Genomic DNA, 25990 nt, shown 5'->3' with positions numbered 1-25990 from the left:
GGCAGCCGTGGTGAACAAACTGCCTTCCCTGGAGAAATGTTTCACTCTACTCATAGTGCTTACTTCTTCCATCCTCTCATTGTTTCTCTGGACTACGCCTTCCAGTTTTGTTTTGTTTTTAATACAATGCAATTTTTTGTGACTCATTTTATTTTAAGAACATATAGACTTCCCTATCTCCCTATGCTGTCTCTTTCTGTGTCGTGTTTCCCATGCATCTGCTTTTTAGAGCAGAAAGAAACATTATGTGTGGGCCAGCTAACTGCCTGCGTGTCCGCTCAATGTTCTGAGCTGCATGTGATCGCAGCACTCAAGCCTTTTAACGGTGACTGTCAACATAAAGTGAGGCCATGCTTACCTGCTGAGACAAGGCAGGGACTTTTACAAAGGAGGAAGGAAGCTACGATCTGACACGTTTCAAAGAGTACCTGGAAATGAGATGTGATGTGTTGCTTAAGTCAGTTCAGATATAATCCGGGAGGTCGTTAGCAGCAAAATATGCTCTATTGATTTTAAAATGCTTGCTTGTGATTTTGATCCAAATGATTTTATGCAGTTTTTCAAATCTAGCCCGACATAAACTTCAAAATGCTTGCAATTGTCTAAAATGTATTTGCGCTTAAAAAAAATAAAAAGCCTTGTCAGAGGGGAGACAATAGACTGGTTAGTGCAAGAGATTAGCGATGTAGAAGGCTGAAACAGCATGAGCAGGATGGCTGTGTCAATGAAGTGGTTGACAAGGACAATAGGTGGTGAAATTGAAAAGGAGGGGTGAAAGGAGGAGCTGAGATTAGATTCCTCTCTGTCATGTTGCTCTCAGGCACAGACACAGGCTGCCAATCAATCCAGTAGAGTCTTGCACAAAATCACCAGGGTTACCTCACAGTTTAACACTTGGGACTCACACATGCAACACTCTGCTCACATCTGCTGCACTGTGTGATGTGTGGCAGAGGAAGGAACAGAGAGTGATAGTGGAACCAGTAATAAAATATTACTTGTGTAATGGCCAAAGAAACAGACAAACTGAGTTTTGCACATTTTCACTGCGACTCAAAGCATTTGCTCTGTGGTTAAATTAGAAAAATAAATCAATTATTTGCCAGCTAAGTGGGTTCACTGAGAAAAACCGTTAGTGAGATGTCTCTGAAAGAAATTTTGATTCACTCATATCCTGCGGGCTCTGCCAGTATTAGGCAGTTCAGTATTAAATTTAGCGAAGAGCAGCCTTCTGGGTGTGGCCATAGTGGAGGCTGTGCGTAGGTCGTGGATAAATCTCAGACATCTGCTTCATCTCATCATCCTCAGATTAAAAGGGAAATCTCTCTGTCTCCAACTATGTTTCATTAGAGGTCCTCCAGGGTTCAGCAGCCTCTGTGTTGTATCAGCAAAGTTTCACAATGTTAGATAACCGTGTTGTCCTGTCATCTGGTGTCATTTAATCATCTCAGCAAGTGTGTGTGTGTGTGTGTGTGTGTGTGTTTCCGGCTGAATGTGTGTCAGCAGGCAGTGCAGCAGTCTCGGTAAAGTGCAGAGCTACCATTCAGGTGTTAAAGCACATTGTCAACACACTGGAGGCTGACAGCAGTGGGAGGGGTGGAGAAGAAGGGGTGAGGAGTGGAGCGCAGTAGAGGTGGTGAACAAGTACCTCTTGAAGATTTATTTAACTGCAATACATCTCATACTCTTTCTCTCTCTCTCGTTCCCTCTCTTTCTCTGTCTCTCTCTCTCTCTCCCTCTCAATCTGGATAATGCTCACTTTTAAGAACCTTATTTACAGCATTCATTGATTCTGCCTTCAAAAATTGGCAAGGCCTTGCTAGTTTTCTAGTCCTTGTGCATAGCAAGGCTGCTGCAGTAAAGCATTCGATTTGAAGAGGCTTCTGTTACACACCAATCAGTCCAGGCAGGTGTCTTGTAGAATTTAGTATTTGGTTTAGAAACACTTTAGCCAGGAGAAAACTCAATGGAAACAAGGCCTGTGGGCTAAGGATGCTGTTAATTTAAGCTTAATGAGATCTAAGACTGATTTATTATAGCTGACAAAGGGAAGGAACTTTGTCCAAGAAAAAAGAAACAAAAAAATTGCTGCAGTACCAAATGAGAGTGCTTTTTAGTCAAGTTATGTAATTGCCAAGATTAACGCAGACACGTGTTGTAAATTTCACCCAGCCTTGAATGCACCTTAGTTTACTCAGACGTTTTTCTAATTTCAGACGGTTGCGTTCCCACAGCAGTTGCAAAAGTATTACTCTTCCTTTAGTACTGATCTAAAGTTGTAGGGAACACCTGAAAAGCAATTTGAGTACAAACTTGTTTTTATTAACTTTTGAAGTTGTTATGAAATCTCATTTTCTCAGGCCTATAGTGCCACGAGAGTTTAACAACAGCAGCAGCATCTCTTTCGATCCACTCAGCCCCCGCATCTTTTCCGTCATTGTCTTTATACCTTTATTATTTCTCATATTTTTAAAAATTCCCCTTCTTTCTTTCTTTTGTTCTTTCTTTCAGAAACTACATGTCTTCAAGAAAACCTTGCAGGCACTGATCTACCCAATTTCATCCACAACACCCCATAATTTCGAGGTGTGGACAGCAACTGCACCCACCTACTGCCATGAGTGTGAGGGTCTGCTGTGGGGCATCGCCCGGCAGGGGATGCGCTGCTCTGAGTGTGGGGTTAAATGCCATGAGAAGTGCCAGGACCTGCTCAATGCAGATTGTTTACAAAGTAAGGAAGTACCTTCATTTATATACTGACACTAAGCTGCTTTATATTTTACATTCAATAATTCATTAATGCAACATATCTTGGCGTTTTTAGTATGCTTGCTCATGGGTGTTTGTTGATTTATCATTCATAATTAACATGATTCAAATGTTTTTTGGCTAATAAACAAGGAGTAGATTAATTACTACAGTGTGCAGCAGCCAGAAACATATTTCTTCTGAAAATCTGGTCAGTGCACACATTATTTTTGGTGTAATTATTTTCTCTCCCCAGTTTTCTAAATATCACCAGTAAGCTGAGAGCCTAAAGTATTAGTGAATGGTGTTAAAATGGTTTGTTAAATGCATGTTACATATGTCCTTGTACTCATAGCTACATGGCACATTTACAGTGCTCTGTCAGTCACTGGCACTCATTACGATCTCCAGTCAGGTTTTTCAATCAGCAACAGCCCTGTTGTGACCGTGTAGACTAATTTGAACAATGCGACATGGAAGCTCCAGGATGATCCGCACGGCAATCCTCACTCACTCTAAGTGGATTAGCGACACCCTGCCTGTTACAAAACTCAATGTTTTATAACACGTTCATACTAGCATAACAGTGTTTTATAGTTCATAGTTTTATATGATTCATCTTTATCACATTCATCTGCACATGAATGCGCTGCTGATATGCAGTGTGATACTGGGATCAGATATAGAAAATTAACCGGTACAACTTCCTCTTTTGTCCTGCAGACACATAAAAATAATACACACACACGTGCACACGCACGCACACACACTCCATCATTATTACATAAATTACTGATTTGGCTTTGCCATAAATGCTCAGAATCAAATGTGCAAACTTTACTCTTCATGCACACTTAGAGGTGCTGATTTTAGAGAAGATGCTAATGGCTCGGTCACACTAGAGTAAAAATAGGACAGCAGCATCTTTGCAACTAGAGAAAAACTGATGGTTGCCCAGCAATTGCATTGAGTTTTTTCATATTCAGCAATTGATTGCAAGTTGCTGTGCGACCAGCTATCAATCACTTTTGCAGTGTGATTGCGCAAGTTGTCTTGTGGGAGGTAGCCTGTCTCCCAACAAGTGGGCTCAGACTGAATGTAAATAATTGCAGTCTAATTTCTAAACACTGATATATTGCCAACACATTGCAATCAATCTGAGCCAATGAATGAAACTCGTCCGTGACATGGATCTTTGCAGTAAGGGATTTGGCTCAACTTTGTGGCTGTAGATGGCAAAAAAATTGCAATTTTTGCTCATTTACTGCAGTTAATTGCCATCTTATCATAAGCAGATAGCATATAATTGCTAACTTGACCCAATTCAATTGCAAACTGAGGGCAGACCGACTGTATCGTATTACCATTCTAACATTTTGACGTACCAAAACGGCTTTGCAGATGGCGACCGACTGCCCATGCCACAGACTCCAACCATTGTTTTCCGTAGTGTGACTGTAGCAAGCCTAGTGCTCAATATTTATACATAGAGTATGCAAACTACTTAGTTTTTTTTTTTAGGGGCAGTGGAGAAGAGCTCCAAGCATGGGGCAGAAGATAAAACCCAGAATATCATCATGGCTATGAAGGAACGCATGAAGATAAGGGAGAAGAACTGCCCTGAAGTATTTGAAGTGATCCAGGAGATGTTCCATATCTCCAAAGAGGACTTCAGCAGCCATCTGAAAACAGCCAAGCAGGCTGTGTTGGAAGGGACCTCTAAGTGGTCAGCCAAAATCAGCATAACAGGTTAGCCCAATTTCTCATTATACCAGAAAGTTCATCGTCCACGAAAATGTCAAAAATGGGTCATAGCATACCAGCAATGATATGGATTTTTTTTTTTATTTCTCTCTCATTTACACATTAGTCATCAGTTAGCAGATGACTGATAATTGCTTCTCAGTCAGTAATATCTGCTATGAGTGACCCTTGACTCAAAAAGCAATTCAAAAAAACTGTCAGAGGCCTTGTCAAATGACAAGCAATGTTATATTAACGAGTTTCACCTCATTAATAATCTCTCTGACACCAGACCACAAGCAGAAACACATATTTATTCATCTGCAGAGAAATTGTAGATGAATAAATGTGTGAGAAAGAGAAAGAAATTGATCTAGTAGTTTGAGGAGAGATAATTTGCTTTTAATACCATGAGAGTTATTACTGGAGATAATATAATAAATAATTTTTCCGGTCATCTTCTAGATGACTGTGAAAGAATTCTTGCAATCATCCACTGTCTAATTGATTTGTGTAACACGGAAGGAAGCTATGTATTTTTGATAATGCTTGATTTTTGTATCTAGTGCTGATAAAAACAAGAAAAAGTTATCAGGTTTGCCATGATGCTTCCCAAATGTTAAATGATGGCGCATTAAGTACAAAGCATCAGAGATGTTGTAATAAAGAGGCTATAATGACTTATTATTACAGTTGAACAGTAATTTCTGCAACTGAAAGAGAGCTTTATGTCTTTTTCACGACCATGGTAATCGCTTTTACAGCTATACTGACACAACTTTGCAGAATATACTTTGAAAATGAGACCCCCAAAAGCAGCACCTCAAGCTTTCTCAGATATGCCAGTCAAAAACGTCTTGCCTCGGAGTGCCATTTGACAGCATTTTACTACATATTCAGATGAAAAACATTTATTCTGCTGAGGTGATGGGGTAAGGTGTAGGGGATGGAGGATCTGGGCTCGCGGGTGGATTATCAGTTCCACAGGTTACATAGTAGTTAGGTGTGTCAGATGGAACAGTTTCTCCCTTTTGGTGCCCTAAATGCAAACGTAATATGATCTAGTTATATTTTTTCTTACCTAACTTCCTGTTTTTTGTTTCTTTTGTTAAACAAAACTAACCAGCTGAACTAAACATTTTTTTTGTTCATATTTAATTATGGGTGTCTTTGCCTCTGATTGTAAAACCTCAGCTGTGTTCTGTTGTTTATATGGTCTGTCCTGCAACACGCACACACATAAAAAAATAAAATCAATAAAGCCATAGGCATGAAATATAAAGATCTGCTGTTAAAATATTTATCTTCTCTGAAGGTAGTTCTAGATGACCATGTTATGGTTTATATCGTTTTGCAGAGTGAATCTGGGACATGCATCTAATTTCTGGGATTAAACATTTCTCCCATGTATGTTAACTGGCTTCTGAAAGAAGGTCAGAAAGTTATATTTGTAATGTGGCCGCGGACAGCGATCCATCTCTGAGGCCACTGTGCCAGGTCCAGCTCATTTATTGCCCATCTTGCATTTCTCACAGTGTCAATACAGCAGAGAGAAATAGCAACAGAGAAGGTGAGGTGACAAATGGAGATGTAGGGAAAAACAGGCAGAGGACTGGGAGAGCAGAAAAGGAGAAAAAATAAGAGTGAAAGAGACGTGACAAAGACCCATGGTTACCTCAGTTGATTTTCTGGGGGAATTATTGAATACTCCATTTTAGAATGTAAGCAATATGTTTTTATTTATTTACTCTATCAGTCATTAGATAAAAACAGACTGGGATTAACTGTGCAGCACAGACAGTGAGCATGGGGTGTTCTGTGTTTGTTGAATGTGCACAGTAAATTTGAACCTTTGTCACCCATAAACTAATTTTACATTTGAAAATCTGAAGCACCCTCTTTCAAACAAGTTATCCTTCTTTATCTATATTTTTTATATTATTTCATAGCAATGTTGTTTTGAGATGATGTTTCTTATGAAGCAGATATGCAACCAGACTCCTCTGTTCAGTATCGGTTCCTCATACTAAAAACACAGCATTTTATGCTACAGTGTTAGTCAAGCATGCAGCATGGGAATCTTATTTCTCTGTTGAAGAGCTTCACAACAATTAATTGGTTTCTGAGATCATCAAATTCTCATGAAATGTAACAATTCTCAGAGTAATTTCTCATGTTTACTGTTAAACAGGAGTGTGCATAAAAAACAGAAATGCAGACTAGGTTTAAATTAGTTTTTGTGTATACTTGAGAAAATTTTAACCCAGACAGCCGCATGGGATTTACAGACAGGATTCAATAGAATTTAAGTTTTATAAACAGATTTTGTTGTGGGATAAAATTCTGCGAAACACCTAATTTGCCTCTGGTTTATTCTGTTTAACAGAGGGAAGTAGCAAGAAATAAAAAGCTGGCTTTCACAGACAGAGCTAAGATATTAGAAGTGTTCAGATGAGGGTAGTGACACTCTTTTATGGCAATCTTTCATCAGAGGGATTTGCGGTCCATTTGTTATTGTTTGTGAAATATACAGAAGTAACACGGCGAGTGGCGAATTTAAAACGCTGCTTATGATGTAAAAAATGTTTTATAGCAGCAGCATGTCATGTCTGGGCTTGAATTCTTATATAAAAAGGTGTGAGGGCAGTGGGTTTACTTGCCATTGGGTAATTTTAACAAATGCTTTATCTTAAGCATACATGTGACCCTTTAAGCATATGTCAGTTTCTCAGACCTCTTCTTTACTACAAGATGCCCTGAATTCTGAGTACCCCCAAAGCAAGCATGCAGGCTGTGACTCCCCAAACCTCTTCTATCCTGCCTACCAGCTCATGTCAGCATTGAGCTGAAGGATATATATGTACCCTGAATTATTTAGACTGTCACTTATGCATATTTAATGCTGCAGTGTCCTTTTTCCCTTTCATGGCACGGTGAAATACTACTGTCTCTCCTCTGCACCTTCCTCTGTGTGTGGAAGTAAGATTCAGAATCAATGAGTTTTCTCTGAAACCCAGCAGTGGGCATAAACACAGAGGTGGAAACCTCATATAGCCTAGATGTAGGAAGGGATAATCCATAGACAACACATACAAAAAACAATGAATAATGGTTGTTGTCAAGGAGCCAGAGAGCTGCTTTGTTGCATTGGCTATTGCAAGCTGAGTGTGGCAAAACAAGCAATTTCTTTAGTTGGGATGTGAGAAACGTGCAGCTTCTCGGGCACACTCTGAAGCAGGTTCTCAGCGCCTAAAAGAATGACATATTAAATATGCTTAATTTGAGTGATAACTTAAAAAATTGTTTTAGAAACACACCATGCTAAATACAATGCTGCTTTAGAGGGCATATTGAAGCAGTACTATTTAGGCCAGAGAAGTCAAACATTCAAAACGATGTCATATTTACAGCTTGTAGTACTTAAATGACCCAGCACTGATTTCCAGTTATCTCCTGTCTCCAGTTATGAGTGCGCAGGGTTTACAGGCCAAGGATAAAACGGGCTCCAGCGACCCTTATGTAACCGTCCAGGTGGGCAAGACCAAACGCAGGACGAAGACCATCTTTGGAAACCTCAATCCAGTCTGGGATGAGAAGTTTAACTTGTGAGTTCTCTCGATAAATTTGACCTCTGCCTGACCAGATAATCCTCGGTGAGATTAAGAATGATCTGTTCAAGGGAAGTCTTAAGACATCTTAACAAGGCAAATAACACAGGTCATAACCCTGCTGATTCAACAATGAAATGAATTAAAGCTTTACTGCTTTAGTTGCATGCGATTATCATTTTTCTCCATTTCGCTTATAGTCTAGAATATAGTCTATTCTCTTAGGTCTGCTAGCTAGCTGGCTTGACAAGCCCAAGCAGAAAAAATGAGTGGTGGTTTAACCTTTTTGTTAAGGCAGGTTTCCATCATAGCCCATGAAAGATGGCATTCGAACCATCACTTGAAGTAAACTCTTATTCTGTCCAAAATCAACTGATAGCATATCATGTCCATTAGATCCTGAAACGGATAAGAAATTAAGAAAATTGATGGAAATTAGATCTTTACCTTTTAAACTTGAATCATTTAAATACAATAATCAAGAAGTGCTTTCCCAGTAGGTCTGACATTATTCCATAATGATAGATGGAGGATGTGGATGTCAAAGTAAAATGCATTTTGTTGTTATAAGTGTAGTCTTATTGCATCGCTTTGGTCACCTCTCTTCCTTTCAGTTTACTTTATATTCCGAATTATGTCCACGCAAAAACATATAGCTGTTAAAATATATCACTAATCTAAAACCAAGTAAATTGTAATGAAAAGTTAAACCAGCTTTCAGGAAAATATTTTGAACCTAAACTTTATTCCCAAATCGATAGTTTAGAAATTACAAACACCTGGCTCTTTTATAAACCCTGTGGGATGCTTGCCGTCTTTACCTTAATTAACTATCTTTCATTTAGATGAGTACCAGACTTGAAAAAAACTAAAGTATAAAAAGGAAAGTGGATTTCTTCCACTTAGTAGCTGCAAATCTTAAACATAGGATATGACATTAGTTTTTCACTAGTGCTGTGCAGATACAAGGCTTCCCACGATTATTGCAGTGAAAAGTAATAATAGTAAGTGCACCCCAAACTGATTTGTAAATACTCATTATGCAGTTAATAATCAGATAATTAGATATTTAGCCTTTCTAGATGTCTCTGTTAAAACTAATAGAAAAACTACATGCACATATAATTTGACCTAAGTTTGGCCCCAGTCCACAAAGCTTCAGCAAAGCAGTGCATATTTATTTCTTTTCCTTTTTTCTTTTCAGTTTAGCTTTAATAATCCTCTGTTTGTAGATAGGGTACTGTTAAAGGATCACAGAGGGTTTTTCATGTTGACTTAGAGCATGGCATTTTTCATTTCTACTAACACTAAATTTTCCGGTGTTTTTTTTTTTTTTGCAGTCTTTGCCTGTAATACTCATGTGTTCCTCTTTTCATGTAAAATTAAGTGTTTTTTTTTCTAATGATTCTGTTTTGGACTGCTTAGTGGTCATGATATTAAATATACTTATAATAATCATAATAACTTCTTAGCATATGGTTGTACTTGTGTCCTTTGGAGATTTTCTGAATGTTTGTGTGTTTTAAGCTAGTCACAAACAAAATTCCACACCTGTGATGAGACTCCAGTTGTGGCTGTAATAAAGGTCTTTCCCATTACTACAGGGATGTAGATTAATAGAGCGATACATTACTGTGTACTTGGCAGAGAGCAAAGTCCCAGACTAGTGCGGCGGCAGCAGCCAGTGCTTTCCCCAGAAAGGGATTAGCTAAAAAAAAAAAATCCCCAAAAACTGCAGAACTGTTTTCTCTCTGGCCGTCACATCCAAGATGTCATTAGAACAAAATGGAATCTCTCAGTTTGAATTCCAGAGAACAGATTGACCCCAGAAGTGCTTTGGTCAACGATGTTCTGTTTAGCAGCGTCATTATTGTGAAGCATCTGTCAGCTGCACATATGCAAGGATGGAATGGATATTTTACAGTGGAACTTATAACTCACAAAGAAATAATCAGTGCTATGATGCTTAACAGTGATCCTGGTGAAATGTTCAGCTTTATTCTGATAAATTTAGTAGGTAGTAGGGGAAAAGTAAAACTAGAGATACAGAATAAAGGTCATGCAGTGACTTGAGGTAAATCTTCCTGCCTGGCAGAGAGACGTTCTCCAAAAGTATGGACATGATAGGCATTTACACTCATTGAAACACAGCAAAAAAATTATTTTAAAAAAACCCCTAATATTCTTAGGCAAGAATTGTTCTCCATATGCCATGTAGGAAAGGCTCGCAAGTATGTGTGTATTAGAGCTTATATTTATGCTTCAATTGTACATTTGACTGCCATTCCGCTCTGCTGAATACCCCAACCTGATGAGCTGTCACTGAATATGCCTTTGCTACTATTGGTGTTTATGTTACTGTGATATTTTTTTTTTTTGCTTGACTTGACGTAATCAACCTCTAACTTCCAGTGAATGTCATAACGCTACCGACCGCATCAAGGTGCGTGTGTGGGATGAGGACGATGACATCAAATCACGGGTGAAGCAACATTTCAAGCGCGAGTCAGATGATTTCCTGGGCCAGACCATCATCGAGGTTCGCACTCTCAGTGGGGAGATGGATGTATGGTACAATCTAGGTACGTTACCATTGTGTGAAAATGTGATGACATCAATTACTTTTTCTGATGTACAACATGAATACAATGCCCAGGTTTTGACTTTTATTCATTTATCAAAGTGTTAGACTTTCAAATGGTAATATTGCCCCAACACAATAGCCCATACCAAAAAAACCCCAACTAAATAACTAAAAAATTAAAATAAAGGATGCACATACATACCGTTGCTGCTTCCAAGTCACTTTGCAACCTCTGGCCCAGCTTCTCCTTATAATGCAGTGTTGGGCTTGTTTGTTTGACGCTTGCTCCGTTCTGTATGTTAGTAGGGAAAGCGGTTTCTTGCTGCTGTCCCAGCCTCAGGCTTTTTTTGTATACACGTAGACAAGCAAGGAGGTATGCCCTTTCTGCCTCAGGCTTTCGATGTGTGCATGTTGAAGGGCAGCGAGGTCTCAGAACAGAGCCATGTGCAGAATATAAACTACTACAGATGGAATAATAATTTTCTTTGACTAATGTGATCCTGACTGAAATTGGGTTTTGGATTAAGATGGGTGGCGGGGTAGGTTTGAGGGGTATGGATGTAGAGTCGTTACCAAAATATATGTAAATATATATATATATATATTGCTTCCCAGGCAATCATTATTATGATTATTGCACATTTTGCAAAGTTCACACAGTATGACAGCAATGCAGCCTCATTTAACCGCTTGATGTCTTTCCCCTTCGCTTTCCTGTTACATTGCAGCTGCTTTAGGAGCTGATGCTGATAACTGCTTTTGAGATATAATGTGGTTTAGCTGTGGCCACCATTACTGTCCATGCGCTATCTTTCACTGTATCTGCTCTCATATATCACTGGTTTCACAATGTTGCATGAGGTTGAATGGCAGCATAATGGAAGATCGCACTTTTGCTGAGGTATTACGACTGGCGGGTGTTGTCTTTGTTTGCCTCTCGAGCTAAACGGAAGCAATTTGTGGTAATAGTGACCCCTTCCCACTGCTGCTGCTCTATGCCTTTTTAAATGTCCACAATGAATGTTTAAACAGGCCTTTGCTGGAGTGGGTGTCCACCCCTCCAGCTGCTCTCCTCTCTAAGCCTCTTCAGATCCTCTTCAATCTGGTCCTTTGCGTTTGTGTCTGTCCCTTTGTGATGTTATTATTTTTTACATGTCTCTCTCTTGAGCAACTGACTGCAGAGGAAAATTTCACTGCTTTGATACAGAACAGTTGAACTGTATATGAGAGCACAGAGGGGCGCCAGTTAAATGTCTGTAAAGAACCCCCACAGCGTCATTAGCTACCAGAGCCATGGCAGGGGGGCGCGTACGGTGGCCCCTAGAGACAAAGCATGTATAAACTCCAAAACACTTACAAATTCCAAATAGCACGCACAAACTCCTCAACACATACAAAATCCAAAACACATGCAAACTCCAAAACACATGCAAAATCCAAAACACGTACAAAATCCAAGACACGTACAAGCTCCAAAACACGTGCAAAATCCAAAACACGTGCAAAATCCAAAACACGTGCAAAATCCAAAACACGTGCAAACTCCAAAACACGTACAAAATTCAAAACACGTACAAAATTCAAAACACATACAAAATCCAAAACACATGCAAAATCCAAAACACGTACAAAATTCAAAACACGTACAAACTCCAAAACACATACAAAATCCAAAACACGTACAAAATTCAAAACACGTGCAAACTCCAAAACACGTGCAAACTCCAAAACACATACAAAATCCAAAACACGTGCAAAATCCAAAACACGTACAAAATTCAAAACACGTGCAAACTCCAAAACACATACAAAATCCAAAACACGTGCAAAATCCAAAACACGTACAAAATTCAAAACACATGCAAACTCCAAAACACACACAAAATCCAAAACACGTGCAAAATCCAAAACACGTACAAAATTCAAAACACGTGCAAACTCCAAAACACATACAAAATCCAAAACACGTGCAAAATCCAAAACACGTACAAAATTCAAAACACATGCAAACTCCAAAACACATACAAAATCCAAAACACATGCAAAATCTAAAACACATGCAAAATCCAAAACACGTGCAAAATCCAAAACACGTACAAAATTCAAAACACGTGCAAACTCCAAAACACGTGCAAAATCCAAAACACGTACAAAATTCAAAACACATGCAAACTCCAAATCACAACGGAAGTGCTCCAGGACGCTAGGGGCAGTGTTGAGCTCGATTTGTAAAATAAACGGCAAGTTTGTTGCAAACACATGGGTCGTGTCCAAATTCATGGGCTACATTCTCCCGAGGACCCGGCCTTCGCGGTCTACGTGGGCCGGGTCCTCAGAAGATCGGGTAGGCCGGAAGTAAACGGCCGTGAAATTGGACGGTCTAGCCTTCTGATTAGCGTCACCGCTGTCTCGGTGGAGTTTAATAAACTCAGCCGTCTGCTCCTTGCTGTCTAAAATATAACAGGACACTGGAGTAAACTCTCGGCCATCTCACACTTCTGTTTAATCAGTTTTCTGTTTGACGTTTAGTCAGCTGTGTAAAAACCAAGGAGGAACCCACCCGGGGGATTAATAAAGTTTTATTTTATCTAATCTAATAACTTTAATCTCAGCCAAACCGATTTACTCACGAACAAACAAAACACTGAAAAAAAGCCCAACAATAACATTTTTAGGTTGTCTAAGTGACTTATATATTACGTTTGTCACGGCCGGGCAGGTTACACACAGTAATTCGGCGTGCCCGTGTGCCGTGTTGGCTAGACCCAAGCGCGGCGAAGGCTAGCGGTGGGTTTGGAGCAGGCACGCAGTTATTCTAGTAACGATCAGTGCACGAAGCGTGGCTTCGGAACGGTCGTTACCGACAGAGAGCGAGCGGAGCCGGGAAGAGAAAAAGGATTGAAGGGATAATCACTCACGGTTGCTGAATCAGGCGGAGACTGACGTCGGCAGAGTTTCGGAGCTCCTGACACGAAGAGAATGATGTCTGGCGTCTCTCTTTTAACCCCGGCCCCGTGATCAGCTGATCACAGCTGATCACCGGCTGACAACGTTTAACCCGAGCAGCGAAAGTCCGCGGTGATCTGAAAATGATGTGCCGGGAGTTGTGCCATTCTCGGCCGCATCAGTAACCCTCGAGCTCCCGGCTAGCTATCCAGCTGGTGGGTAGCAGACGTCTCCGAAAACGTCGAAGCACTTTAGCAAAGATGCGATATCTTGATAAACCGAGCAGATATTTGATGTTTACACAGCTACTTTCTCGCCTGAAAATATGTTAAAAGTTTATTTTGTGACCCAGAAAGATTAATAAGAGTAATTTTAAAACTTAGTAGCGGCCGCCATTAGCCGGAAACTGGAGCTTGGCTGGGCCGCGCTATGAATTCTGGGATATGGTGGGCCACGAAGGACACACCCGACCCATCCTTCAAATTCGGAAAAAGGAGCACGCATTTGTCGGCTGCATTCGGAGGGGTCTACGAATTTGGACAGCCTTCGGCGCGTCGCTGTGACGTAATCGGTCTACAAATGCGGCCTCAGGAGAATGCAGCCCATGAATTTGGACACGACAATGGGCTCTAGTCTCCGTTGCTCTTCCCAGGTTGCCTAGCAACTATGATACTAACAGCTGGAAACGTGTCATACAACTTTTTTTGACAGAAATGAAGGAGAACATATTTTTTTTCATTTGTTTGTTTGTTTCTACAAGAGCTTTGTGTGATTTGATAAGTATCTGAGGCTGAGACCACAGGACAGTAAAACATGATTTTTGGGCTTCATTTCTGTACTGAACAGTCATTTAAGATTAGCTAGTAAATAACAATTAGCTAATGTTGTTCATGAGACTAAAGTCATATCACTTTGGTAATGTAAATATAATATGGCCAATATTATGGTTATTATATTAGTCATTATTAGGTATTACAGCAGTGAACATGAACTCTTTGTCAAATACTGAGCTTCAGTACAGATTCAAGTTGCAGTTATTTACATGTCTTACCACCTTAAATCTTCACTCAAAGACAAGTATATAGGAATGACTGCCAAATTTATTTGCCACTGAAGCCGAAGGATGGCATCTGAATAAAACCTCTCTTGACATGCCTAGATGACATTAAAGCTTGGTTGGCTCTAAACTTTTTAAATTTGAATGAAAAGAAAACAGATTTGTTGGTGTTTGGACCCAGTGGCCCCTGTGAGTCCTCTTCTTTTCATTTGGAACCCCTGGAGGTTTATTTTAAACCTGTTGTTACTGCCCTTGGTTTTAAGTTGGACCAGTCCATTTTTATCATTTAAGGCGACTGGCAAGAGTGAAATCGTTTCTTTCTAGGCAGCACTTTGAAACCGTGATCCATGCTTTTATTTCTTCCCCTGTGGACTACTGTAACGCACTTTATGTGGGGGTCAGTCAGTTGTTACTCTGACATCTGCAGCTGGTTCAAAATGTATATTGACAGTGCATATATAGGTGTATCATATATAAGAGACAAATGTTGTTCCTTCAGTATGTTGGCATTACTAAATTTGGCTCAAATGCTTATATACATGTGTAAAAAGAAAATGTACAAGCTGTGAGCTGTTTCAAATCAAATCACTTTTATTGTCACATCACATGTGCAGGTACATTGGTACAGCACATGTGAGTGAAATTCTTGTGTGCGAGCTTCACAAGCAACAGAGTTGTGCAAAATACAATAATGTAAACAAGCAAAATACAAGAATGGCTACATCTGAAACTAATAAATATATGTACAATATATAATAGTATATATATGTTTCTGATAAAATGAAGAGTAGACTGATGTATTAAATATTCCTTTATTGGGTGAGAAAATCAGACCATGTCATAACTGCTTTAAGTCACACAGAATAGATATCAGAGCTTTAAACAGGCTGACGTCTGCTAAATGGGTCAAACTGGGCAGAAAGTCTACAAACACATAACATCCTTATAGAATATGATGTAACACTATAGATCAACTTACCTCAGAATATATAAAGCATATAAACAATTACAGCAATATGATGCAACAAACACAGCAGTGCTACTGATCCAAAATACTCAAAGCTTCATAGAACTGAAACAAACATTTATTTTTAGTTCCATTCTGCTGCTGATACAGACTTTAGGTTTCTGAACATTAAACTTGTTGCTGCCTTTCATAGTGCGTAACTTGAAGGCCCTGAGTACTTTCTCCCACACTGGAAACACTGGAATGATAAAATTATTTGAACATTACCTAATAAGACTGATTCAGGACAGACAATTAGTTATTTTAAACTTTTCTAGCAGTCCTTCACAAACAGGGAACAGTCTGTCTATTCTCTCCATCTGTCAGCTGCTGCTGGCTCTTCCTCCTCCTCTTCCTCACATACTGCTGAGATTGTCCTGGTGGATCATCAGGGGTGCAAAGCCTCACAGATGATGTAATGCAGTGGGTCCCTCAGTCTGTCCTCACTCTGGACACTTGCAGGTGTCACACATAGAAATCAAATGTGTGATAAGCTGCAGGATTCAAACACAAGTGTGACTTATAAATACATGTTCATACTTTTATTCCACAATCAGAGAGAAAGAAACAGAGAGAGAGTGCAGGACAGACAGACAGGTGACAGTCTCAGGTGTACACACTGCTACAAAACAGCACCAGAGAAGGAGGATTTAGTGTTTGTGTCATTACGAGTGCTAAACAAGAAGAGTTCCCAGATGGTACAGTGGACACATGTGTGACTCCTGTGATTAAAGCATCTTTCTTTCAGCTTAAGGAGTGAACCGTCAGCTGACTGACATGACTGACTTTAATTACGCATAAAATCATCACATTCTCTGTAAGATTAAAGTCAGCTATTGAACGGCGAATATTTTGAAGTGAAGGCTTTAAAACCAAGTTAGTACAAACGTCGCTAATGTCACATAACTTTCCCGACATGTTGCCAACAGTAATGTTTTAATGTTCTTCATTATAAAAACATTTGCGCATAAATAAGTGACATAATATTCAGTACTTACTTCTGGAAGTTTACTCTTCGTCCGCTCCGCTTCCGCCGTTTTTTTTCGGCAAAATTATCCAAACCACCGCCGCGCTATGAAGTCTGGGATATGTTGGGCCATGAAGGCTACACAGACCCATCCTTAAAATTCAGGGAAATTAAGGACGCATTTGAGGGCCGCATTTCGAGCAGCCTTTGAATTGGGACAGTCTTTGTCGTGTCGCTGTGACATAATCGGCCTTAAAATGCGGCCTTTAATTAAGGCTGCAGACCCCAAATCCGGTCATTGGTACTTCCTGGCTTGTGTAGTTACTAGGTAACAAAAGCTCAACACTGCCCCTAGCGTCCTGGAGCACTTCCGTTGTGTTTTGTATTTTGCATGTGTTTTGGAGTTTGCGCGTGTTTTGGGGTTTGCGCGTGTTTTGTATTTTGCACGTGTTTTGTATTTTGTACGTGTTTTGTATTTTGCATGTGTTTTGTATTTTGCACGTGTTTTGGATTTTGTACGTGTTTTGGATTTTGTACGTGTTTTGTCTTTTGCATGTGTTTTTTATTTTGTAAGTGTTTTGGAGCTTGCATGTGTTTTGGATTTTGCACGTGTTTTGGATTTTGTAAGTGTTTTGGAGTTTGTACGTGCTTTGTCTCTAGGGGCCACCGTAGGCGCGGGATGAAAAGGAAAAGATGAAAGATGAAAAGGGGGAAAAAAACAAAACGCTTGGACACTGCTAGCACGGGCGCCTACAGAAACGCAAAGCAGGAGATGAAGCATCACTGAATATGTTTCCAAACCAACTTCATCCTAAGCCAAAGACTAGAAAATATGATGAAGCATATCTTCCCTTTGGTTTCACCTGCACAAGTGCCAAGGTTGGTCTCCCCTGCAGAATTGGTTTTCCCTTTGTCGGGAGCAGCGCTGGGCTGTTTAAATCACGGACAAACAGTATCCCACATTCTTGATTTTTAGTTCACAAACACTTTTTGTAATGACTAACTACTCCTGACATTTTGGAGATATACATACTATACTATACTTTATACAGTAAAGTTACAGTGAGATACAAATAATATCAGGCTGATCCTGCCACAATTTGTCCCCCGGTTCAAATCACGGACAAACAGTATCCTACAGCTGTTTATGTTTTTAAACCTATTTTGCACAGAGAGGCATTTTTTGAAAAATGTATTGATAGCAATGTTGAATATTATTACACAGGGAAAAAAACAACTACACGTAAAATAATCACATCGTGACGCCTCTGTCTTTGTAAATGGAGGGACAATAACTGTGTGTGTATGTAAGCGTGTAAAACCTGCAGATAGTCAGATTAACAGTATTTTGTCTCTATCTGCCATTCTGCAATTCATCTCATGTAAACAATAACATGGCGCACAGCGTGACGTGAAAAAAGGCACATACCTTTGACGTTGCGTGACGAACTCTGTATTCCTTGTCCACACGTAAACGCAAAATAGGAGTTTTAAAAAATCTCAGTTTTCGGTGATTGGAAACGCCGTTTACGTGTGGACGAAACAGCTGTGTTTTCAAAAATACCCGTTTAGGTGCGGACGTAGCGTAAAAGAGTTAGTAGTTTACCTGTAATTTATTGCAGATTACTTGTATTTGCTTAATTGTTTACTAAATGTTTGAGGTGCGAAATAAACCGCAATGGAGCAAAATATGGGTGTGTGTGGTCGGAGGATGTGTTAGCACGCGCGGGGGGGTGGGGGCGCGAACATTTTTCTTGTAAAACAAAGGGGGCCTAGCAAAAAAAGTTTGGGAACCACTGGTCTAATCCATCATTCTTCTGGTTCTGTGTTTCACTGAATGTGGATGTGTAGAGTCAGGTGGATCCCCCAACATGAACTATCCCAGCATGCAGTGGGACTCGATGTGCCAAGTAAATTCTTTAACTTTGCGGGAATGATGCATGCTTCCCTCATGTGCTGAGGTGATGATGGTGGAAGAGAGTGATGTCCAATAACTGTTAACTGTTTTGATATCTGTCAAAGGCCATAGCGTGATTCATTATTTTCATGCTCACCAAACCACTGAGTGACCCTTCATGCCCTACAGATGGGACCAGTGTCTCTCTGGAAGAGACCACTCCCATGAGAAAAGAAATATTTCATCTTGGGATAAAAGAGATCACCTGAAAACAACTTTGTATTGATTTGCGCTGACCCTTCTTTCTAAGGTGAAAAATAAACCCAACCTGTAACAGCAAATTACTCTCCACAGAGTTACCCAATCTCCTTACTGTACGGGTCGTTTTTTTTTATTTGTCACATGTGGTCTTTGAGTGTTGATATTTGCTAGTGGAGAATTAAACCCAAAAGGTTATTGTATGTCATTATAAATGTTATTAATGCCTCTCGCCAAGATTTCTGTGTCAGATTATGTCATAGATGTATTTTAATGTTAGTTTTTTTGTTTTACACAGTGTTCCTGATTTTTTTTTAACATTTGTCACACTTTCAGGTTTCACATTGTGTTTTAAAATATATATATTATTTATTAATTAAGGGGAAAAGCTATCCAAAACTACCTGGCCCTGCGTGAAAAAGTAATTGTTAAACCATGAATTAACTGTGATTAACCACATTTTTTGGAAAGATTTCAATTCAGTTTCACTAGCCACACTTAGGTTTAATTATTTGGTTAATATTGCTAGACCTGTTGAATCAAGAAATGATTCAAATAGAACCTGTCTGACAAAGTGAAGTAGACTAAAAGATCTAAAAAAGCAACACATCCAGTGATGTGGAAGACTCATTGTCAGTTATCACAAATGCTTAAATGCAGTTTTTTTTCTTGCTACCAAAGGTGGCACAACCAGTTATGAGGTTTAGGGGGCAATTACTTTTTCACATAAGGCCAGCTAGGTTTGAACAACTTTTTTAATAATAAATGAAATAATCATTTAAAAACTCAATTTTGTATTTACTTGGGTTATCTTTCCCTAATAGTACAACTTGTTTGATGATCTGAACAATTTAAGTGTGACTAATATGCAAAAAAAAAAAAAAAAAAAAAGGAATTCCAAAGGGAGGAAGCACTTTTTCACAGCACTGTATGTCTCTTCTTTGTAGTGTGGTCAAGGACAGATTTATAAGTGATGGACATTATTAAATTTGATGTTCTTTTTCAGAGTAAGGTCACTTCTTACAGGCTTGAGCTTGTATCTCACGCTCTCACTCTTTTTCTCTCCCTTTCAGTCTCTCTCATCCGTTTTTTTTTTACTGTGTGCAACAAAACTTGTAGAGATTAATGTGCTTTATGTCTTTAACTTGTTTCGCCATCTGCTATTGTGAAGAAAAAAATTGTCAAAATCAATGGCCCGCAATTTAGAAAGCTGTGCAGAGTAAAAAGAACAAATTACCAGTCCATACTAGTCAATCTGGTGCACGATAACCACACTGCATAGCTCAAAATATAGGAAATGAAAATTGCACCCTGTGTTTTGGATAGAATTAAAATTGAACAAATATTGCCATCTACTCTCCTGATAATTTTAAGTTATTCTAAATGTCTAATCCAGCTCGGTAATGTTTTACAGATAAAAGAACTGACAAATCTGCAGTATCTGGTGCCATCAGACTCAAGATCAGCGTGGAAATGAAAGGGGAGGAGAACGTGGTTCCTCCTCATGGCCAGTACACCTGTTTACACGAGGTAATCAGCATTTGATTTGGTACTAGGAAAGGTTGCTGCTCTAATCCACTGATCATTGCCACAGTTCTAAGCATCATGTTTATAAAGACAGTTACAGCTATGATAAGGTTTTTCATCAGCTGGCATGCACCACCCAAAAAAACTGTCATGACACCGTGCTCCATCACCCTAACCTGTTCCTCTCTTATCTCTCGTGCCACTCACAGAACCTTTTCCACTATCTGACTGAGGTGAAGAACAGCGGGGTAGTGAAGATCCCGCAGGTGAAAGGGGAAGAGGCGTGGAAGGTCTACTTTGACGATGTGTCGCAGGAGATAGTGGATGAGTTTGCCATGAGATACGGAGTGGAATCCATCTATCAGGCTATGACGTTAGTACTACCCTGATCTATGGCCTTTTACCTCACCAATCTGTCAGTGTCTCATTTACCAGAGTGGAAGGAGAAAAGGAGATGTGAGAAGGACGAGCGAAGGAGAACTGGAGTAGTAAAGATGTCTCCTCAGCAGAATCAGAGCTTGGAAAACTATCGAGCTCCCAAGTTTGATTGATTAATTGTTGGTCTCATGGAAAAACCTCCTAACCTGCCTTTGTCACATTGATCATGGGCACACAAACAGTGTTGTTTTCCTCCTTGCTTGTGTCGGTGATCCTCTGTGACCCTTTCTGTCTATAAATGTTTATCTCTTTGTCTCCATCGTGACCCCCACACACATTCCCCTGCAGTGACACCACTGGAAACATTAAAACCTTTCAATATTGATCAAGGTCATTGATGTGACATTTGACATTGTGCTGTGTTAAAGCAATTGTTAACACTTTAGAAGTCTGCACAATACATGTATCCATCATCCAGTTCACTAGCAGCAGATTTATTTTGTTGTCTTTGCACAGCGTATTTACTTAATCCTCTAAGCTTCAACCCAGATGCACTGCTTTACATTCCCAAGTTTATTTTTGTATTGTATGTGGCTGAATGGATTTCTCCTGTTCTAAAATATTTGTGTTTACTATACTCTTATAAAAAACTCTTTTTTACACTGTTATTTAAACTCTACATTTATAGCTTGGTTCCACCATAGAGACAAAGTGAATGCAAACCACTTGTTGCTCTGTGTGACATTGACTGAGCTAGTCAGGAACTACCGCAGTGACATTAGTACGAAAAATAACTGATCTTTAATTAAGGTTTACTTCTCCGTTTTAATTGTCTATACACGAGCCTGGCTATCTTGAAGCTATATTATCTCATGTAAAACTTAGTATGTTTAAGCTATCTCTTGCTTGACTATGTGCCAAAGTTTGAGACCGTTTCATAACTTCAAAATAAAATATAGATGTTATAGATGCATGATTGCAAAAAAATTTGTAATTTGAGCCAGATGTTTGCTAGGCAACATCATCATATTTGATATAGATGAGGTCCTTTAGGTGCTTACTGTGTACTTGTGTGCCAAGGTGGCTTGCTCAGCTCTTCCTTCTGCAGTCAAAGAGAGATTTCAAGTGTTCGACTTCTGTAGATGCATATCAGATGTTATTGTCATGACTCAAAAAGGATCAAGTGTTTTTGATGTTCTAGCTGGATAAATGCTATAAATGAGACATTTCAGCCCATTGGTAGGTGGCTGCTAGGGAGCACGATGGTGTCATAATATTTGATGTAGATAAATCCTCAAGATGTGCCTGTGTGCCACGTATGTGAAGTATTGTCAAGGAGCTGTTCGTGGATGGGCAGATTGACATTTTCTATGTTTTAGGGGAGATGCCTATATGGGGATTTAATTAAAATTTTGCCTTAATAATTTATATATATATCTAAAATACTGTATTATAGTGAGATACTTTTCAGTATATCACATAGGTGGGTAAACACAGAGAATAAAGCATCCTTTACCAGTTGAAATAAAAAATGGGTTTTAGAATTAAACAGGTAAAGATAGTCTCTTGCATTATATCAGCTATTATCTATTGTTTGCTAATGACTTTTACTGCAGTAATTCATTAATAATGAGTCATTGAGTATCTCTGCAATCTGGTTTCTGTATGAGCTGTTGTTTGAAAAGCACCATCGAAGTACACCTTTTAAGCTCTGTTCCCACTGCACTTGTTGGGCAGTCCCACTAGCTGACTATGTAATTAACTGCTGCCTAACTAAATCAGACCCTAATTATACACAGATTGTTGGCAAATTGAATGGAAGGCTCAACTCATATTTTTGCTTTCAAGTTTGAAAATCAAGTGATCAAACAGGACTGAGAATTATTTTCAAATTATTTGCTTAAAATTTGTTAATTTCATTTATTAACCACTGACCTCTGAGTATGTTTGATTCTCGCACCACCTACTCTCTTACCGATTATGATTTAACCCTGTGGACTTTATCTTTTCTCCTGCTGGCCCTGTAGGGCAAACATGCAGCTGACTTTCTTTTTAACCTTGCAAAGTCAGTTTTAATTGTTTCCAAAATCCATCAGTTGTTATCACACAATATCCACACAAGAAAGGGGTGCAGCTGCTACAACAACAGCCCAACTATAGCACAAGCATTGTTGACATGTTGGATCATATTGGTGCAGCAAACTGATGGAGAGTTGCTAGCTGACATGTTGTTGATTCACTGTGACAGTTCATTGTATCATATGAGGGATAGCCACATTATTTAAGGGCAGTAAGTGGCCTGATTACCCGCTTTATCACGTGGAGTTAATGCTTCAGGCTTGAACCTTGTTTAACCATGGTGTTTCTCATTATGTTTCATCAGGAATTTATGAAAGGTCCTACCTTTCTGTTTTCTTCATCGCTGAACCTTGACTCAGAGTAACTCCTGACATCATGACTGCGTAAATCACAGCAGCTGTGAAGGCTCACTTTCCCTCCAGTGCCCTTTACAACAACTCCTGGCATACCCCTCCCTCATTTTCGTTTTTCTTCATCGCACACTATCACCACTCCCCTGTCTCCCTGTCCGCATCTCTCATCATCTTTTTTTTTTTTCATTTTTCCTAGCTATCTGAACCCATTAAATGATATGTGAGTGTGTAGTACATCTCACCCGCTAGTAAAAAACCAAAGCAGGATAACTTTAGGGGAGGCAATGTCTTCCCTCTTGGAAATAGGCTCAGGAGATCCAGCTCTAAAAGCACCATGGGAATTCAGCGGATGCCATCATCACTCTCTTTGCATCATTCACTTTGCTCTCCTAACCCCAAGTGCTCCTGGGTAATTTGGAGGCTGAAAGCAGAGTAATTAAATCGGCCTCCCAATGAGAACGTGTTTGTGTTTTTGTGTGTGTATGTGTGTCTGTGTGTCCGCTCCACAAAGAAGAAGGGGGAGTAAATCTGCTACCGTTACTCCACATAACTCTGTGGAAGTGATGACTCACTCAGCAAGATGTTCTTAGTTTCAAAATGTCTGTTTTCAGTCTAAATGCCCGACTCTTAGACATGCTCAAATCTGTGGATTTGAATCCTATTAAATTCATAATACCACCATGTGAAAAAAACGCCACTAAAAATAAAAATCTTGAATTCAAAACCTTAAATGAGAGCATATATGTTTGTATGTCATCTTTACTATTCTGTCAATAGTAATATTGTAATGTGCATTAATGTGCTCACTGTAGGCATTTAAGCTTCAGCTAATTTTAACTGCGTCGCATTGTTGGCTACAGCAGCATATCGAGTCCTGTATGTATTTGTATATTCCCATCGCCTTGAAGCTCACTGGCCACGTCACTAGATATACCTGTTCAACTGTTAGTTAATACAAATACCTAATCAGCCAACCACATGGCAGCAACTAAGTGCTTTACGGCAAGTAGAAGTAGATGAGACAACCTGTCCAGTTCTTTTACAGCCCAGATTTCGACTCAGTGACAAATCAATTGGTTCCTAAATATTTTTCCAACTCATGTAATACTAACATGTAATACTTTAAATTATCATAAATGTAATTTGGTGATATGTAAGGTCATGCAAAGTTGTAATCTTTAAGGTAGTATCTAAAACTGTAAGACTGAAGTACAATATTTGCCTCAAAGGTAGTGGTGCTAAAACATACTAAATGTATAAAGTTCAGCTTATTTTATCTTGCTTTAAGCTCTCATGCATCCAAATGTTTGTTTGCTATGGGTCATGCCTGAGGCTGAAAAGGCAGCTCAAGTGTGCATGGTTTTGAGATGCATTAAAGTAAACATACAGATTATTGCACCTATTAATTTTATATGCGGTATACTATCTACAATAACAACATCCTGCTGCATTATGATTTAAGATGCATTCCAAATGGCTTGTGGAGCAGCAGGATGGAGTGTTAAAAGGAGCATATGCTCCTCACTCAGGCATAGATCCCTGCTCAAACTAGGCCTCTCAGGCTCCACCACTTAATTACTGCTGGGTAGCGCTGCTCAGATGTGTGTAGAGAGAAAGGGCAAGTTTATGCCAAATCCAAAGTGGCATGTGCCGCTGTTACTGTGTGTAGTCTAAAAGTCACAGAATCAAAAAAGGATCTAGGGAGATTAGAAAAGGTAGCAGGAAGATGTCAAGTTTGCAGCAGTAAAAGAGCTCTCATTCATTTCCATCCTCACCCCCTCCCTTGCTTTATTTTTAAAGCACCATCCAGTACTGAGATCTAATTTTTGTTGGGCTGATTTCAGCTAAGCAGTTCAAATACTGTGCTGGAGTCTATCTCTGTGATATTTAAAAATACAGGATTAATGGTTCTCAGTTAAATTTACACGTTTAATTTCTCCTCCTTTGAACCTCCCTTGATTTACTATTAAACCTATATGCTCCATCTGTTACTTTGCAGCCTTATGTCGTTAACAGTATAGGTTATACAGCTCAGTCTGATTTATGACACAATTTTCTATAGATACTCATTGAAGACACATTTTACTGCATGAACACGGGCAGTGGTCTACTTGCACTAACTAACTCTTCTAACAGAAGTAATTGTTTGGAACATTAAAATATGTTCTCCCTTCAGCCACAGGAAGCTGAAATATGATGAGGAAATACTCTACTGCTCTATGTCTTCTCACTTTCTTTTTTATTGTGGTTACTGCAGTAACACAGAATATTTTTCAGCCTTTTTTCTCACCTTTGTAACTTAGCACATGCATTTTCTCACCACTATGTAAGTGCGTGTTGAGCTCTTGATGCTTCTTTCTGAAATTGCCCAGTTGATGTGGGATCTTAAGTTGTACTTTTTCATGTAATTGTTTTATGTTCCCTTGTGAAGAAATCATGCCTTTTTTTCTTACTCTCTCAACCACTTGTTGTAGGATAATAGCTGTTTATTCTCCTCTGCAGGCATTTCTCTTGTCTGTCCGCCAAATACATGTGTCCTGGGGTGCCAGCAGTAATGAGCAACCTGCTTGCTAATATCAATTCCTACTTCGCCCATCCCACTACCACCACCACAACCACTGCCTCTGCTTCAGACCGATTTGCTGCCTCTAACTTTGGGGTAAGTACACATAATACTTTCTTGCTGTCTGCCAACCGTAGTGTAATATAGTGTTCATAAAAAAATGGAATTTCTATTGGCAACAGTCAGACTTAAGTGACATGTTTTACTTTTCTACAAGCTGATATTGAACTGTTGACTTCACTATTTGTTTTTAATAGTTCTAGTGGAAGATAAGTT

General features: G+C 39.3%; 1 protein-coding gene across 1 annotated transcript in view; it reads left to right on the top strand.

Moving 5' to 3' along the window:
- The window catches only part of unc13c (unc-13 homolog C (C. elegans)), a 117681-nt gene that overhangs the window by 30125 nt on the left and 61566 nt on the right, over positions 1–25990 (top strand). The window contains exons 7-13 of the mRNA XM_085383151.1: positions 2512–2731; positions 4270–4497; positions 7955–8096; positions 10512–10681; positions 20229–20344; positions 20551–20714; positions 25654–25810. Coding sequence (XP_085239277.1) covers positions 2512–2731; positions 4270–4497; positions 7955–8096; positions 10512–10681; positions 20229–20344; positions 20551–20714; positions 25654–25810 — 1197 coding nt within the window. The remainder of the gene's footprint in view (positions 1–2511; positions 2732–4269; positions 4498–7954; positions 8097–10511; positions 10682–20228; positions 20345–20550; positions 20715–25653; positions 25811–25990) is intronic.

Source organism: Rhamphochromis longiceps, linkage group LG1, assembly GCF_057381845.1.
Source record: "Rhamphochromis longiceps isolate RC_006_pf linkage group LG1, R_longiceps_female_GT1.1, whole genome shotgun sequence".
NCBI lineage: Eukaryota > Metazoa > Chordata > Actinopteri > Cichliformes > Cichlidae > Rhamphochromis > Rhamphochromis longiceps.
The sequence above is the reverse complement of the archived record's forward strand: the minus strand, read 5'-3'. Positions and strand labels throughout refer to the sequence as shown.